Genomic DNA, 15,651 nt, shown 5'->3' with positions numbered 1-15,651 from the left:
CAGCTCCATCTGTGCTTAACACTGCTCGGACCTAGAAGACAGCCTGGCATGATAAGTGTTTGACAATTGACCAAATCAATCTCTGATTCCAAAGGCCAGGCTCTTGGCCACTAGACCCTACTCATTGTTCCCAACATTAAAATGAACTCATGGCCCATGTTTCATTCCCAAGGATTCCATGTGCCAAGAAATATGTTCAAGGACCTTTTTATAGGGTTCTGAATTCTTCTCCATTGCACTGAACACCAGATTTGTATAAATGTTACGTTTGGGAAACCTCTGACATCAGAGAAAATTCTCTGAGAATCCTAAGTGTTTATCTTAAGGGTATGTTTGCTGCAACTCCACCCCAGAAAATTAGAGGGCTCTTCTTAAAGAAAGACTCTGGAAAAAGGACCTGGCAAATTCAAGGAAGAGGAAGTTCCAGAAGAATTAGAAGAAAGCCAAGCAGGAAGGTCAGTCAGATTCTCAAGGGTTTTCAAGTCCAGCTATTGAGTTCTAGAAGACCCTGTTGAAGTATTGTGTCAACGGCAGTCATTTTCTTCTCAGTTTCTATTTGTTCTTTGAGGGATTTGGGCAGGTAAAAGAAAAGAAATATTTGTGTTGTTTGGAGGAGAAGAGCCAAAATAAGACAATCATTAGCAGGACAGGCTAGAGGTCTTGTTTCAAGTTTAATCCAGCGCCTACCAAGCTTATTCCTTCATAGGTGCTCATAAATGAATGAAGAAATTCAAAGACTCAGTAAAAAGGAAGATGGGATCAGTCCCACATGCTAACTTTTCCTTCTCACTTTTTTAAAGTGAGACACACTTTCCATTGGCACAAAGTCATTATTATACAAAAAATAAGAACTATTTACATCCAACAAGGCTACAGATACCATTTAATCAGACATAAGGATAGGATGCTATCATACTTATTGGATACCCTTGAATTTATTTGGTTAACTCCAAATAAAAGGTATTTAAAGGTATTGAAACTTCAGGTATAATTAAACCAAATTTACCAAAATTAGCACTATCTTCACAAACACAGTCAGTTGATCAAGTCCCTATGAATACTATGATTACTATGTCTGTTGGTCAAGAACTAACTCATCAGAAATATCACAAAATTATTTAATCATGAAATCTTTATACAGTATTGTCCTCTCAAAATTTTGGGGTAAAACTCCTCAGCTAAATGACAGCCAGGTGTGTATGCATGTGCATATCCATACAAATTAAGGAACCCATGTTAATACTAGCTATATTATATTGAAATGCTTTACACTCTTCCTGTATTTTGAGATAAATGAATTTAACTACAGGTCATATTTACAGCAATACTTACATGATCTAGTTTTTTCAAAATTTCTATTTCTGTTTCAACATTGAGAGCCGGGTCCTTTGATACAAAACAGAATAGCATTGGAGTTTATTATTAATAATAATAGCCAATATTTTAAAAAATATTTGCAATTAAACTTAGTTGACTAAAGACTACCTAAGTTCCAAACCCAGTTCTATTCATACAAAGAAATCAAAGCCCAGAAGTCAATGAATTAAATAACTCACGTAAAATCACTTTGCCAAGTACATGGCAAATAGTAAGCATTCAATAAATGGCCAGGCCCTGTGCCAAGCTCTTTATTTCCAAGGATCATCTCACATAAGCCTCAGAATCCCCAAGTGAACTGGATTGTATAATTTTCCCCATTTTACAGATGCGACAACCAAGGCTGAGAGGAGAGAAGCCACTTGCCCCAGTTCCCATAGCCAGAGAAACAAATGTGTTTCTACTGTTTTCACATTTAACTGGTAAACTCTACTTGTCATTAGCTATGGAATTATTTACATTCATAAAAATGATGAAATAAACAAAAACCACGGACAAGGTATTTAACAGTTGTATGAAGAAAATGTCAAGTCAAATTACTACTAATAGAACAGACAGAGGTGCCAACTTCAACTGTGGCTAACATATTTACTGAGGCTCTGACAGAGGAAGCTTCAGGGTACTAAAGTTGTTCTCTGTTACAATTCCATAAGGATGAATCAAGTAACTCAACTTCCTGGGCTACACCCTCCACAAGCAAAGAGGAGATAGAATTACATATTTATGTAAAATGGACTTCAGCTAAGAAACCCAGATGTTTAATTTTAAGAGCCTGTCTCTTCCTGTAAGCCGTTAAACTCATTACCAAGTCGGGGTGTACTCTGATAATACAGTGATCATAAAGAGTCCAATATGATTTGAATTATGAAATTAAGAAGTAAAATCTTACTCCAAGTTTTTAACAATCTGGTAGATATTTTCTTCTCCCCCAAATGGAAAACAAATCCAGAATCACAGGGGAAAAGATCTATAACAAAGTGAACACATAAAGGAAATTCCTCTTGCCATGTAAGAATGGCATTGTCTAGGGGGGAAAAAAAATTGATCTTTAAAGAATGTTAAAGTATAATAGCAAGAAACAGCTGGCCAAAAAGGCAAATGTGATTAGGGAGTGTGTTTTACGTTACTTTATTGGGTCATGTGTGGAAAGATCAATACATTTAGCCATCTCACCCATACAGTAAATGTGGATTTTAAAAAATATAATAAAACAAGTGGGCACTACATAGAAAGGTTACTAAAATAATTTAATTAAAAATTTATAAAACTATAACTAATCCATAAATAAAAGATACTCATTGTCGTTATTACCCAGAAGAGCAAAGAATTGGAAATTACCTAAATGATCAACGGGAGAAATGGCTGTAAAAATTAGGATAAAATTGATGACATGGACACTTAATCATCAAAAAGGATGCATTAGAGAAAAGTTTACACTATAAGGCACATGTGGAAAAGCAGAATACAAAACTGCATATACAATATGATTTCAACCACCTAAAAACATGAATTCATATGAACAAAGACTAGGAGGAAAAGGAAAACTGAAAACAGCTGTGGGGTTCCAGGGGGTATTATGGCTGGATTTTTTTCTCTAATTTCCTCTCATTTATTGTAAAAACAATCTACTTTGAACTTGGAAGGAAAAAAAAAACTTCCTGCTATGTACATTATTATGTACAACCAAATATTTTTGGAACGAAATTACCTATAAGTAAAAGATTCTAGATTAATTAAAGATACTAGAAAATTGTCCATGTTCTTTGATACTCACAAATTCGCATATCTGAGCAGTGAACTATTCCTGAGATTGAAAATCATTGCTCTAAGACTATTCTGGGAAGTTACGAAAAAGTGTCAAGACAAGGTGAGCAACCAAACACAGGTACTTACTGCCTCTCTCGCTGAGCCAATAGCAAACTTCCTTTTGCTAATGATCTTTATAGCTACTTTTTTACATGTTTTCCTCTCGAAGGCCAGCTTTACCTCTCCACAGGCACCGCTAGAGGGGAAAAGCACAGACAGTGATTGTCAGGATGTTTTTAATCATGAGACCCACTACTCCCGAGTCTACTTTGTGTATTATAAGTTAAAGACAGTCCATATAACAACCCTTCCATTGTCCCTGTTTTCAGAGGACACAGTGAAACCTCACCAGTGTAAAATGTCAAGGGCATTAGTGGATAAGAACCATCCAGCAACACTGAGTCAGCTCCAAATTGCACTTTTGAGCTGAGTGATAGAGACATAAATCTGACTGCAGCCCCAGAAAGATACTAAGAACAAATAAGAGAGAAATTATTTATCCCAGAAGTCAGAAAAATATCAAATAGAACAATCTTCCCTGGTCAAAATGAGCACCCCAAACAAAAAACAATAAACAGAATCCACAAATGAATTACTTCCATTGGTACATTTATTTCTCTTTCCTATTCTCTATCTTCAAAGAAAGTGCATAAGCAATCGATAGCACGAATTGTACCCTAAATCAAATCAGAATACACAATTAGCCTGCTTGCAGCAACCTCTCACAAAAATTTACAATTAAGTGAGATATTACTAATGGAGGAGGAATGCTACCCAGCATATACTTAATCCTAAGCAGGATCTGTTCTCCAAGGCTTGGGTCAGCCCAAGGTAATGGCTACTAGCGTATCCATCACTCATTACCTGCCTGAAGTAGGCTATTGCAACTACTGTGGGTTTTGAGGGGATGAGGTGAGGGGTTTACCAAGACATCTTTTTTACTGTGTTAAATATACATAACATAAAATTTACCATTGTAATCATTTTCAAGTGTACAGTTCAGTGGCATTAAGTGCACTGCCACCGTTCTACAACCAAGACCAGAACTTTTTCATTAGCCCAAATGGAAACCCCATACCTGTTGAGCAGTCACTACCCATTCTACCCTGCCTCAGCCCCAGCAACCAATAATCTGCTTTCTGTCTCTATTGACTTGCCAGTTCTGACTATTTCATATCAATGAACTCATACAACATGTAGCCTCTTGTGGCTTTTTTCACTTAGCATACTATTTTCAAGGTTCATCCATGCTATAGTATCCGTCAGTACTTCCTTCCTTTTTATACCTGAATAATACTCCGTTGTGTGTAAATACCACATTTTGTTTATCCATTCATCTTTTGATGGACATTTATTTGGGTTGCTTCCACCTTTTCTAAATGGTTTCTTAAATATGACACCAAAAGCACAAGCAACGAAAGAAAAAAGATAAACTAGACTTCATCATTGTGACTAGAGCTGCTATGAACATTCATGTACAAGCTTTTGTTTGAACACCTGTTTACAATTTGGGGGCATACAAATACCTAGGAGGAGAATTTCTGGGTCACACAGTAATTCAGTGTTTAACATTTTGAGAAAGCACCAAACTTTTTCACAGCGGCTACACTATTTTACATTCCCACCATTAGTGTATGGTGGTTCCAATTTCTCCACATCCTCACCAATATTTGTTATTTTCCATTTCTTTATTATGGCCACCCTAGTGGGTGGGTGTGAAGTTGCATCTCATTGTGGTTTTGGTGTGCACTTCCCTAATGACCAATGATGTTGGGCATCTTTTCACGCACTTTTTGGCCATTTGTACGTCTTCTTTAGAGAAATGTCTATTCAAGCCCTTGGGCTACTTTTAAATTGCCAGCTATCTTTTTGAGATTTCTTTACCTATTCTGGGTATAAATCCTTATCAGATATATGATTTGCAAATATTTTCTCTCATTCTGTGGGTTGTGTTTTCACTCTCTTTACAGTTGTCTTTTGAAGCAGAAACACTTTTAATTTTGAAATCTAATTTATCTATTTTTTTTTGTCACTGTGCTTTTGGTATCATATTTAAGAGACCATTGCCAAATCTAAGTTCATGAAGAACTCTCCCTATGTTTTCTTCCTAGAGTTTTACACTTTTACCTCTTATATTTAGTTCTTGGTTCCATTTTGAATTAATTTTTATACACAGTATGAGGTAAGGGTCCATGTAACTATTATTTTTTAAGTCAGCTTAAAGCACTGTCCAATTTCTGTTCTCCTGGAAACAGCCACCCTTTGCTTGGGGGAATCCTCCCCGAGTCCATGTAGCTCTATAGCTGGGTGTCTGCCATGACACAATCCCTACTTCTAAGACCACAGGGTGGATACATAATCAAAACTGAGCCAATCAGAGTTTCCCTTGAAATCAAATGCTGATGCTAGGAAACAATCCTCTCTGCTGTAGTTTTTAGACAACGAAAATACAAATCTGCAGCTCCTGGTAGCCATTTTTCCTGTCACATAGAGCAATTCTATAGGGAAGCAACGAACAGCTGAATCAAGAAATGGAGCTAGAGCCCTGGTAACACTGTGGAGCCCTTAGACCCTGTCAAAGATAAAGTCAAACAGATCATCAGAACTCAAAAACAATGAAATAAAGCCCTAATGACCTTCTGGATCCAGCTAGGCCTGAAACCAGGATTTGCTTGCCCCTATATTTCCCAGTTACAACAACCAATAAATTTCTCTTCTTACCGGATTCATCTGTGTTGAGATTCTGCCACCTGATATAAGTTAAGAGAATCTGTGTTAAATCCTCCTTAAGAAAACATTGAATTCCATATATTTCTTAGATAAGGGTTTGGTTGTGAGATTCTAAGCAGTCAATGCAAATAGGGAAACCCAATCAGTTAGTTATAAACCAGAATTTCTTCTACAGATGGTCATAAAGAGGATACTGTGCTTGATTCTATGTGGCGGGAATATGGGCGATTATTTCCTTCTATGTATTTTTAACTTTCACTTTTCCAAAATACTGATGAATAGCAAGGCCTTTGTGAGTGGGGCATGATGGGCAACAGACATTGTGTAATATGGTAACAGTGTCCTGGATACCTTCTCTAAGGAAGTGGTCCTCAGAGAATGATTGGACAACCACTAGAGAACCCCAAGACCTTGCAGGGCATCCACAAGGTCAAAACTATTTTCAGAATAATACTAAGACATTGTTTTTGCCATTCTCATCAGCTCATGAGTGCACAGTGTTTTCCAGAGGCTACATGACATGTGATATCATAACAGACTGAATGAAAAAGCAAATATCAGAATCTAGCCACCTTCTAAGAAAGCCAGGTATCAAAAAGATTTGTAAAAATGTAGAACAATGCCTCTCTTCCCACTAATCTTTTCATTAATAATTATTTTTCATTAGAAAGTTACTTATCTTAAAAGGATGTGAGTTTATGTAATGAATTAACAAAAATTTCTCAATTTTAGTTTCTAATACAGTAAATAATATATTTAAGCTGTATAAACAAAAGCTCTTTGGGGTCCTCAATAACTTAAGAGTGTAAGGGGTCCTGAGACCAAAAATTGAGAACTTTGCCCTAGGTTACATTCACTTGTCAGTTTCACTTCACATCCAAGTTGGCAAAATTCTGAACAGTGAAAAAATGCAGTAATTATATGTTTTAGGCAGGTGATAAAAATGTTCTAGGCCAGGCGTGGTGGCTCACGCCTGTAATCCTAGCACTCTGGGAGGCCGAGGCGGGTGGATCATTTGAGCTCAGGAGTTTGAGACTACCCTGAGCAAGAGCAAGACCGTGTCTCTACTAAAAATAGAAAGAAAATTAGCTGGACAACTAAAAAATATATAGAAAAAATTAGCCGGGCATGGTGGCACATGCCTGTAATCCCAGCTACTCGGGAGGCTGAGGCAGAAGGATTGCTTGAGCCCAGGAGTCTGAGGTTGCTGTGAGCTAGGCTGATGCCATGGTACTCTAGTCCAGGCAACAGAGTGAGACTCTGTCTCAAAAAAAATAAAAGAAAATAAAAATAAAAAATTAAAAAAAAATTCTAAAATTGATTGTGTAGATGGGTTCACAACTCCTGAATATACTAATCACTTAATTATATGCTTTAAATTGGTAAATTATATGTTATATAAATTTTATCTCAATAAAGCTACTTTTAAAAAGTTATCACCAATAAAATTTGTAAGGAAAAAGAGTTCATTCCAATTGACCATTATCAAATAAATCAATAAGACACCTATCAGAATATATGACAAAATGCTCAACATCTCTAGTCATTAGGGAAATACAAATTAAAAACACAATGAGATATCCCCTCATGCCTATTAGAATGGCTACTATCAAAAACACAAATGGTAAGTGTTGGGGAGAATGTAGAGAAAAGGAAATCTTGGTACACTGTTGGTGGGAATGTAAATTAGTACAGACAATTTGGAAAATAGTATGGTAAGCTGGGTTGGGCACGGTAGCCCATGCCTGTAATCCCAGTGACTCGGGAGGCTGAGGCAGGAGGATTGCTTGAGGCCAGGAGTTCAAGACCAAACTTGGGCAACAAAGCAAGACCCCATTTCTTAAAAAACATATATACAAAATAAAAAAATAAAAAAAAATTAGCCAGGCATAGTAGTATGTGCCTGTAGTCCCAGCTACTCAGGAATCTGAAACAGGAGGATTGCTTGGGCCCAGGACTTGAGGCTGCAGTAAGCTATGATCAAGCCATCGCACTTTAGCCTTAGCGACAGAGCAAGACTCTGTCTCAAAAAAAAAAAAAAAAAAAGAACCAACAACTAAAAGTAGAGTTATTAATACCACATGATTCAGCAATCCCACTTCTGGATATATATCCAAAGAATGGAAATTGGTATGTCAAAGGGATACCTGCACTCCCATGTTCATTTCAACATTATTCTCAACAGCCCAGACATGGAAGCAACCTAAGTGTTTACCAATGAATGAATGAAGAAAATGTGGTATATGTACACAAGGGAATACTATACATCCTTAAAAAAGAAGGAAATCCTGTCATTTGCAACAACACGGATGGAAGTGGAGGAAACTATGCTAAACGAAAGAAGCCAGGCAAAGAAAGACAAATACTATTTATATATGATCTCACTTCTATGTGGAAGCTTAAAAAGTCAATCTCATAGAAACAGAGAGTAGAAAAATTGATACCAGAGACTGGAGGGAAGGGATAGTAAAAGGGAGGATGTTGACCAAAGAATACAAAGTTTCAGTTAGACTGGAGGAATAAGTTTTAGTGATCTATTACACTGTATGGGGACCACAATAATAATGTAGTCTATATTTCAAAATTGCTATAATATATTTTTAATGTTCTTACCACAAAAAAATGATAAATTGATGAGGTGATAGATATGTTAATTATCTTTATTGAATTTTTCTACAATGAACGCATACATCAAAATGTCACATTGTACCACATAAATATACACAATTGTTATTTGTCAATTAAAAATAAAAAATTTAAAATAAAATCAGTATCAAATAACTCACAAAAAAATAAAAAAATAAAATTCTTATCAGAAATAAAAGTCCCAGAAATATGTTATCAATAAATAATGTTATGAAATCAGAAATGAAAAATTACCCAATGACAAATGTGTAGGGAAAAACTGAAGTACAATTTATACAAGAAAAAAAATAATTTACCTTCCAAGAGTTTTTGACATGATGTATTCATCTCTTAATTCCTTAGGATAAATTGACTGATCATCTACAGTCAGATCAAAAAATACAAAAACTAAGGGAAAAAAGGGCAGAAATAGAGTTCATTAACTTAGTCAAAAAAGAGAACATAATTGATTCTAAATGTAATATTCATATGGTATAGAAGACAGTTGTTTTTAATTACATTTAATTGATTTACAGCTCTGTCACTCAGAGTTGTTTTTAATTATATTTAAGATGAAACATTTACAATATGTGTTAGGTAGGCCAAGGCGGGAGGATTGTTTCAGATCAGGAGTTCGGGACCAGCCTCAACATGAGCAAGACCCCATCTTTATTAAAAAGAGAAAAAATTAGCCGAGCGTAATGGTGCATGCCTGTAGTCTCAGCTACTCGGGAGGCTGAGGCAGAAGGATTGCTTAAGCCCAGGAGATTGAGGTTGCTGCGAGCTAGACTGATGACACAGCACTCTAGCCAGGGCAACAGAGCAAGACTCTGTTTCAAAATTTAAAAAAAAATTAAAAATTAAAAAAAAAAAAATTTCATCCTTCAATGGAACTACCCAGCATTGTTCTAACAACAGTGCCAAAAACCCATAACATAACTGCTATTCATATTCCTCAACCTCAGCATATTAATCAATTGCACTAATATAAAATATTCATGCAGATACCACAGTCCCAAAAAATCAAAAAGCAATTAGTCTCAGGCCGGGCACAATGGCTCACGCCCGTAATCCTAGCACTCTGGGAGGCTGAGGCAGGAGGATTGCTTGAGGTCAGGAGTTCAAGACCAGCCTGAGCAAGAGCGAGACTCCATCTCTACAAAAAATAGAAAACTTAGGCAGGCATGATGGTGCACACCTGTAGTCCTAGCTACCCAGGAGGCTGAGGCAGAAAGATCACTTGAGCCCTGTGGTGACTCCACTGCACTCTAGCTAGGGTAACAGAGCAAGACTGTCTCAGAGAAGGAAAAAAAAAAAAAAAAACCAATTAGTGTGAGCCTAGAAAAAATGTCCTAGGCAAGTAAATATCCCAATAAAAATTAGACCATAAGTCACCATACTAGTATATCTTCTCTCAGCCATTTATACCTTTATATATCTGGTTTTTCATAGTGCAAACTATCTTGAACCTATTTGTAAAATTAGATAAATAGCATTTTCTAAACGAACTCCCTTTTTCTTTCTCTATTCATTATTCAGGCTGTATCTCAAAATACATACATACACACATAAATAAATAAATAAAACTACTCTTTTAATAATTTAACCCACATAGGCCAAGCCTGCAATAAGTTATCAAATATTTCAATTCTACATAACTATCAAAGGTAAATTTGCAATTGCCTATTAATATGTTAAAAGAGCAAATTTGTGAAAAACCTTCAGTTTCTCAGATTTTAGATGACAGTTTTTGTTTTTGTTGTTGTTAAAACAGGGTCATGCTATGTTGCCCAGGCTGGCCCTGAACTCCTGGGCTCAAGTGATCTCCCCGCCTCAGCTCCTCAAGTAGTTAGGCTACAGGCGTATGCCACTGCGCCCAGCTAGGTGATAGGTTTTGACCTCCCTAGAGTAACCTAAAGATCCAGTCTGAGTCTCTGGCACAAATCTGAGTCACTAGAGTATACTTCATTCCAGGCTAGTACACATGATGCAGGTACTTGTCCAGTGAGACTTGCTGGTCACCCAGGTACAACTGTCCCTCTATGCTTGTGGCTATTTATGAACCTATATGTTCCAGTAGCATTGGAGAATCTGGGAATTTGAGGGGCTCTGGTGATATATTTCTCAACTATTAAGGTCTACTTCAGTGACTGCAAACTGAATGGTCTGCACAAGCCAGGAAGGTCATATATTACACAAAGGTCTGGCTGGGTTGAGAAGTGGGGTCTTGAAAGAGAAAATATAACCCCCATCTGAAGGAGGCAGCCTCTACTCAGTGCCTGCAGATCCCCAAGTTGTGGGATTGTAGGCTCGCCGTGGCCAGATATTCCAACTTTTCTAAGACATTTGGGTTTTCATATTAATATTATAAATATCAGCAAATGCCTAATAAAATGTTAATAGGCCAAATTCAGTCCACAGAGTACCAGTCTGATCTACTTTAATCACCTTTAACCTACATGACATCTTTGCTCAAATTAGAAAAGATCAAAAGATTTACTACACAACATCATCACTACAGTTAATGTATTAAATTCTTGAAAATCAGCTGAGATAGATTTTAAGTGTTCTTCCCACAAAAAATGATGTGACATACTGCATATTAGTTAGCTCAGATTGGCCATTCCACGATACACATTTCAAAACATTATTTCACATGGTAAATATATACAATTTTTATTTGTCAATTGAAATAAATTGATTTTAAAATTTTATTGAATAAAAAAAAGTAAAGTTGCCCTTTGGGCAGACCCATGAGAAAAAGGGATCACATAGCTTGTCAAGTATAGGGCAGACCAAATTTCAGTGCCCAGTTGCCCCCTCCACTATGTGCCCACAAATAGCAAAACCCTATGCAGCTACCCTGACTATAATTATCAGATAGAAAACAAAATAGTCCGAAACAGAAAAAACTAAGTCAATCACAAAATACATTTTAGGATGTCCAATAAAGACATAGTTCCCAGAGGCCAGTCTGAAGACTTCACTGCATGAGAATCTCTGGGCATGATTTTTTTTAAGATGGGGGTCTCCCTATGTTGCCCAGGCTGGAGTCAGTAGCTATTCATAAGTATAATTATAGCGTACTAGAGCGTTGAACTCCTGGGCTGAGGCAATCCTCCTGCCTCAGCCTCCCAAGTAGCTGGGATTATAGGTGTGTGCCACCAAGCCTAGCAGCATGAGTCTTTAAATCCCCAGAACTATAGTACCAGAATCTGTGGGAAAGCGCTTGTGTAAACTTATATTTTTAAAATGTGAGCTAAGATCGTGCCACTGCACTCCAGCCTGGGTGACAGAGTGAGACCCTGTCTCAAAAAGAAAGAAAGAAAGAAAGAAAGAAAGAGAGAAAGAAAGAAAGAAAGAAAAGTAACACATACACATACACACACACACATCCCCTTGGTTTGAGAAGCTCTATAATTTTTTCAATTAAAGAAAGAGTATTCCTCTTGTCCAAGGATTTAAAATCATTGTGAGCTACTTTGGAGGTTGTTTTTGTCGGTTATTCTTTCTAGACCATATCCTGAATGACAACTGTTCATTTTAGATTTGATGTTCACAAAGTTTTGGGAGTGGATTTTTATAAAATGCTACCTGATAATGACAATAAACATCACTTGTGCAGGATAATTATCTGGTATTTAAGTGAACCTGACATAAACACCCATAGCCTAATGCCTGGCATATAATAGGAGCTCAATATATGCACACAGAAATGAACGAATGGAAGGAATGATGAAAGGAAACAATAAGGGAGGGAGAAAAAGTGAATTAATGGCCTAAAACAACTCACAGATATCTAAGACTAATATGGTGTCAACTAAATCAATGAATGAACTATAACTTATTTTAACCAATATAATAATTCAATGGCAGGTAGCTTTAGATAAAACCAGTTAAACCTTAAAAATCTGTCTTTTTCATAATTTAAAAATGCAACTAGGACAGCAAAGTTTAATCTTAAATGCTAACTTACTTAACTTTACTTACTTAAACCATATCCTGTAAGGAGACAACATGAAGTTTCCTTTTACTTAGGAGGAGAACAAAATCCAGTAACAATAAGATAATAGTATTACCTTTATTTTTGCACAGTGAAAGTGCAATTTCAGAATTGTTACTCAAAGGACGGCGTTTTCCTTTCCCTACAAGCTCAGTATTTACAAAAGTTCCATTCCCACTGTGATCTTCTATGTACGCAATGTAAGAGTTTTTAGGACCCATTTCCTAAAATACAGAACATTTTATTTCAAACTTTTAACAGCAGGGATTTAAAGTGGGAAAATTTATAAGAGCAATGACTAGACTACCAGATCTCCCAAGTATACGGATATTAGTCACCTACCCTAAAAATCCGAAAGTGTTTCTTGCTATATGTCCGGTATTTATCTGTCTTTTTCAGTAGTGGTTCATCAAAGCAATAGTCACAGCTTTTGTCCCTCCCAAACCAGTAGCTATCATTAACACAGTCTGTAAAACAAAAGCACATACGAGACGGCTGTTGAATTTCATGTATCAAACATCTTTAAAAATTCCTCATAAATCTACTTGTAGGAAAATAGCTTAAAAAGGCAATCAAAATTATAGAGATTTGCTTGCTCTTTTGCGTTGCAAATCTTGATTTGCTTATCAATATAAGATTAAGAATTAGGAGGAAAAGAAAACAAAATTTTCCAACAATGAGTTTAATAAATGATGGTTTATATATAACCATGAATTAATAGCCACTAGAAGTTCTCAAATAATTTTTTTAATAATTTAAGACCCCTCGGAGTGGACACAGATCAAATTTTTAATGACTTGGAAAAATACTTACAATACAATAACTTCCTGCTTATTACCTTCCAGAGACTTCCCACCATACTTAGTATAAAATCTGCAGTCTTCCTCATGGCTCAGGGTCTGGCCCCTGCCTCCATTCCAGCCTCACCTGGTACTCTTCTCCCTTTGCTCAGGACACCTAGCACCTCTGGCCTCCTTTCATTGCCCCGGGTATGCCGGGCTCAGCCTGCCTTGTGGCCTTTACACTTCCTCTTCCCCAACCCCTTGAATGGCTTGTTCCATCTTGCCTATTTTGTCTGCACTCACATATCATCTCTCATTCAGCTTTCTATATATGTACTACCCACCTGTTATCATAATGATATCCTGTTTTATTTCTTTCTAAGTATGGACCATAACTGGAAATTACCTTGAGTACTTGTATATTGTCTCCCCATATCCCCCTGTTAGAACATGAACCCCAGGAGGGCAGCCTTGGTTAAGAGTACAGTTCTTGCTACCTACATCTTAAAAAAAAAAAAAAAAGAGTACAGTTCTGTCACCTGGGACAATGCACATGAGTAGGTAATTAATGTTCATTGAAAGACAGGCTAAGGGCCACTGCAGTGGCTCATGCCTGTAATCCCAGTACTTTGGGAGGCCAACGAGGGAGGATTGCTTGAAGCCAGGAGTTTAAGACCAGCCTGGGCAACATAGCAAGACCCTGTCTCTACAAAAAAAGTAGAAAAATTACCCAGGCATGGTGGTATGTGCCTGTAGTACCAGCTACTTGGGAGGCTGAGGCAGAAGTATCGCTTGAGCCCAAGAGTTTGAAGTTGCAGTGAGCTATGATGATACCACTGTACTCTAGCCTGGGTGACAAAGCAAGACCCTGTCTCATTAAAAAAAAAAAAAAGTCAATATTAAAATAAATATTAATACTTAGGAATAAATTGTTCAAAGTATAAGACTTGTATGTTGAAAACTATAAAACATTGTTTAAAGAAATTAAAGAAGATTGTAATAAATAGAAAGATGGCCCACATTCATAGAGCAGAAGACTTATTATTAAGATGTCAATATTCCCCAAATTGATCTACAGATTGAATTGTAATTCCTATCAAAATCCCAGCTACTTTCTTTGCAGGAAGTGACAAGCTTATCCTAAAGTTCATATGGAAATGCAAGGGATCCAGAATAGTCAAAACAGTCTTAAAAAAGAAAAAATTGGGATTCACACTCCTATATTTCAAAAATTACCATAGGCCAAGCATGATGGTTCATTCCTGTAATCCTAGCACTTTGGGAGGTGGGAGGATGGCTTGAGGCCAGGAGTTCGAGACCAGCCTGGGCAACATGGTGAGACCCCACCCCTCATCTCTGTAAAAAGTTAAAAAAATTTTTTTTTAAATTAGCCAGGCCTGGTGGTGGGCACCTGTAGTCCTAGTACTTGGGAGACTAAGGCAGAAGGATCGCTTAAGCGCAAGAGTTCCAGGTTACAGTGACCTATGATCACACTACTGCACTCTAGCCTGGGCAACAGAGCAAGACCCTGTCTCTAAAAACAAAAGACAAAAAAACTTACTACAAAGCTACAATAATTAAGATTTTTGGTACTGGCATAAGAATAGACACATATGTTAATGGAAAAAAATTGAGAATCCAGAAATAATCTCTCACATTTATGGTAAAAAGATTCTTTTTTTTTTTTTTTTTTTTTTTTTGCATAACTGACACCGAGGATCATGAAATGATTCTTGACAAGAGTGCCATGCTCATTCAATGGGGGAAAGAATAATCTTTCCTAGAAATAGCACTGGAACGACTGGATATCCACATGCAAAAGGATGAATTTTGACCCCTAATTCACACCATCTACAAAAATCAACTAAAAATGGATCAAAGACCTAAATGTAGGAGGTAAAATGATTAAATTTTTAGAAGAAAACATAGGCATAAATCATTAACAAATAATAATAATAATAAATAGCCTCTGTTTGTTGGGCATCTACTTTATGCTTGTCACTCTATCAGGTTCTTTACGTTTTCTCACTTTTAAAGGTGCTACAATCCACTTCACCCTTTCTCACCATTTCTGTTTGCCACTCATCTAAGCCTAAAAGCCTATCTTAAAAATATGGCTTAAATGACTAAAAATTAGCTTCAAATACTTACTTCTAAATTTAAAGTTGTATAGTAGAATATTGCTGTAGTATTTCTCCATTTTTTTTTTTTTACGGGTTTTTCTCTTTTTTTTTTGTCTTTTCATTTAAGGCTGGTCAAGTGAAGCAGTGGGAGTGGAGAAGGAACAAAGGAATCTGTAACTGGTTGTGATCAATTAGTTGTAAACAC

At 36.6% G+C, this 15,651-nt stretch overlaps 1 protein-coding gene across 1 annotated transcript in view; it reads right to left on the bottom strand.

The window, feature by feature from the left end:
* CHEK2 (checkpoint kinase 2) overlaps window positions 1–15,651 on the bottom strand; it is a 35,037-nt gene that overhangs the window by 15,511 nt on the left and 3,875 nt on the right. Inside the window, exons 3-7 of the mRNA XM_069497079.1 lie at window positions 12,884–13,008; window positions 12,618–12,765; window positions 8,856–8,946; window positions 3,271–3,379; window positions 1,333–1,386 (exon numbers count right to left, since the gene is read on the bottom strand). Coding sequence (XP_069353180.1) covers window positions 1,333–1,386; window positions 3,271–3,379; window positions 8,856–8,946; window positions 12,618–12,765; window positions 12,884–13,008 — 527 coding nt within the window. The remainder of the gene's footprint in view (window positions 1–1,332; window positions 1,387–3,270; window positions 3,380–8,855; window positions 8,947–12,617; window positions 12,766–12,883; window positions 13,009–15,651) is intronic.

Source organism: Eulemur rufifrons, chromosome 21 (genome assembly GCF_041146395.1).
Source record: "Eulemur rufifrons isolate Redbay chromosome 21, OSU_ERuf_1, whole genome shotgun sequence".
In the NCBI taxonomy this organism is placed as follows: Eukaryota; Metazoa; Chordata; class Mammalia; order Primates; family Lemuridae; genus Eulemur; species Eulemur rufifrons.
This window is presented reverse-complemented; position numbering and strand designations above follow the sequence as displayed.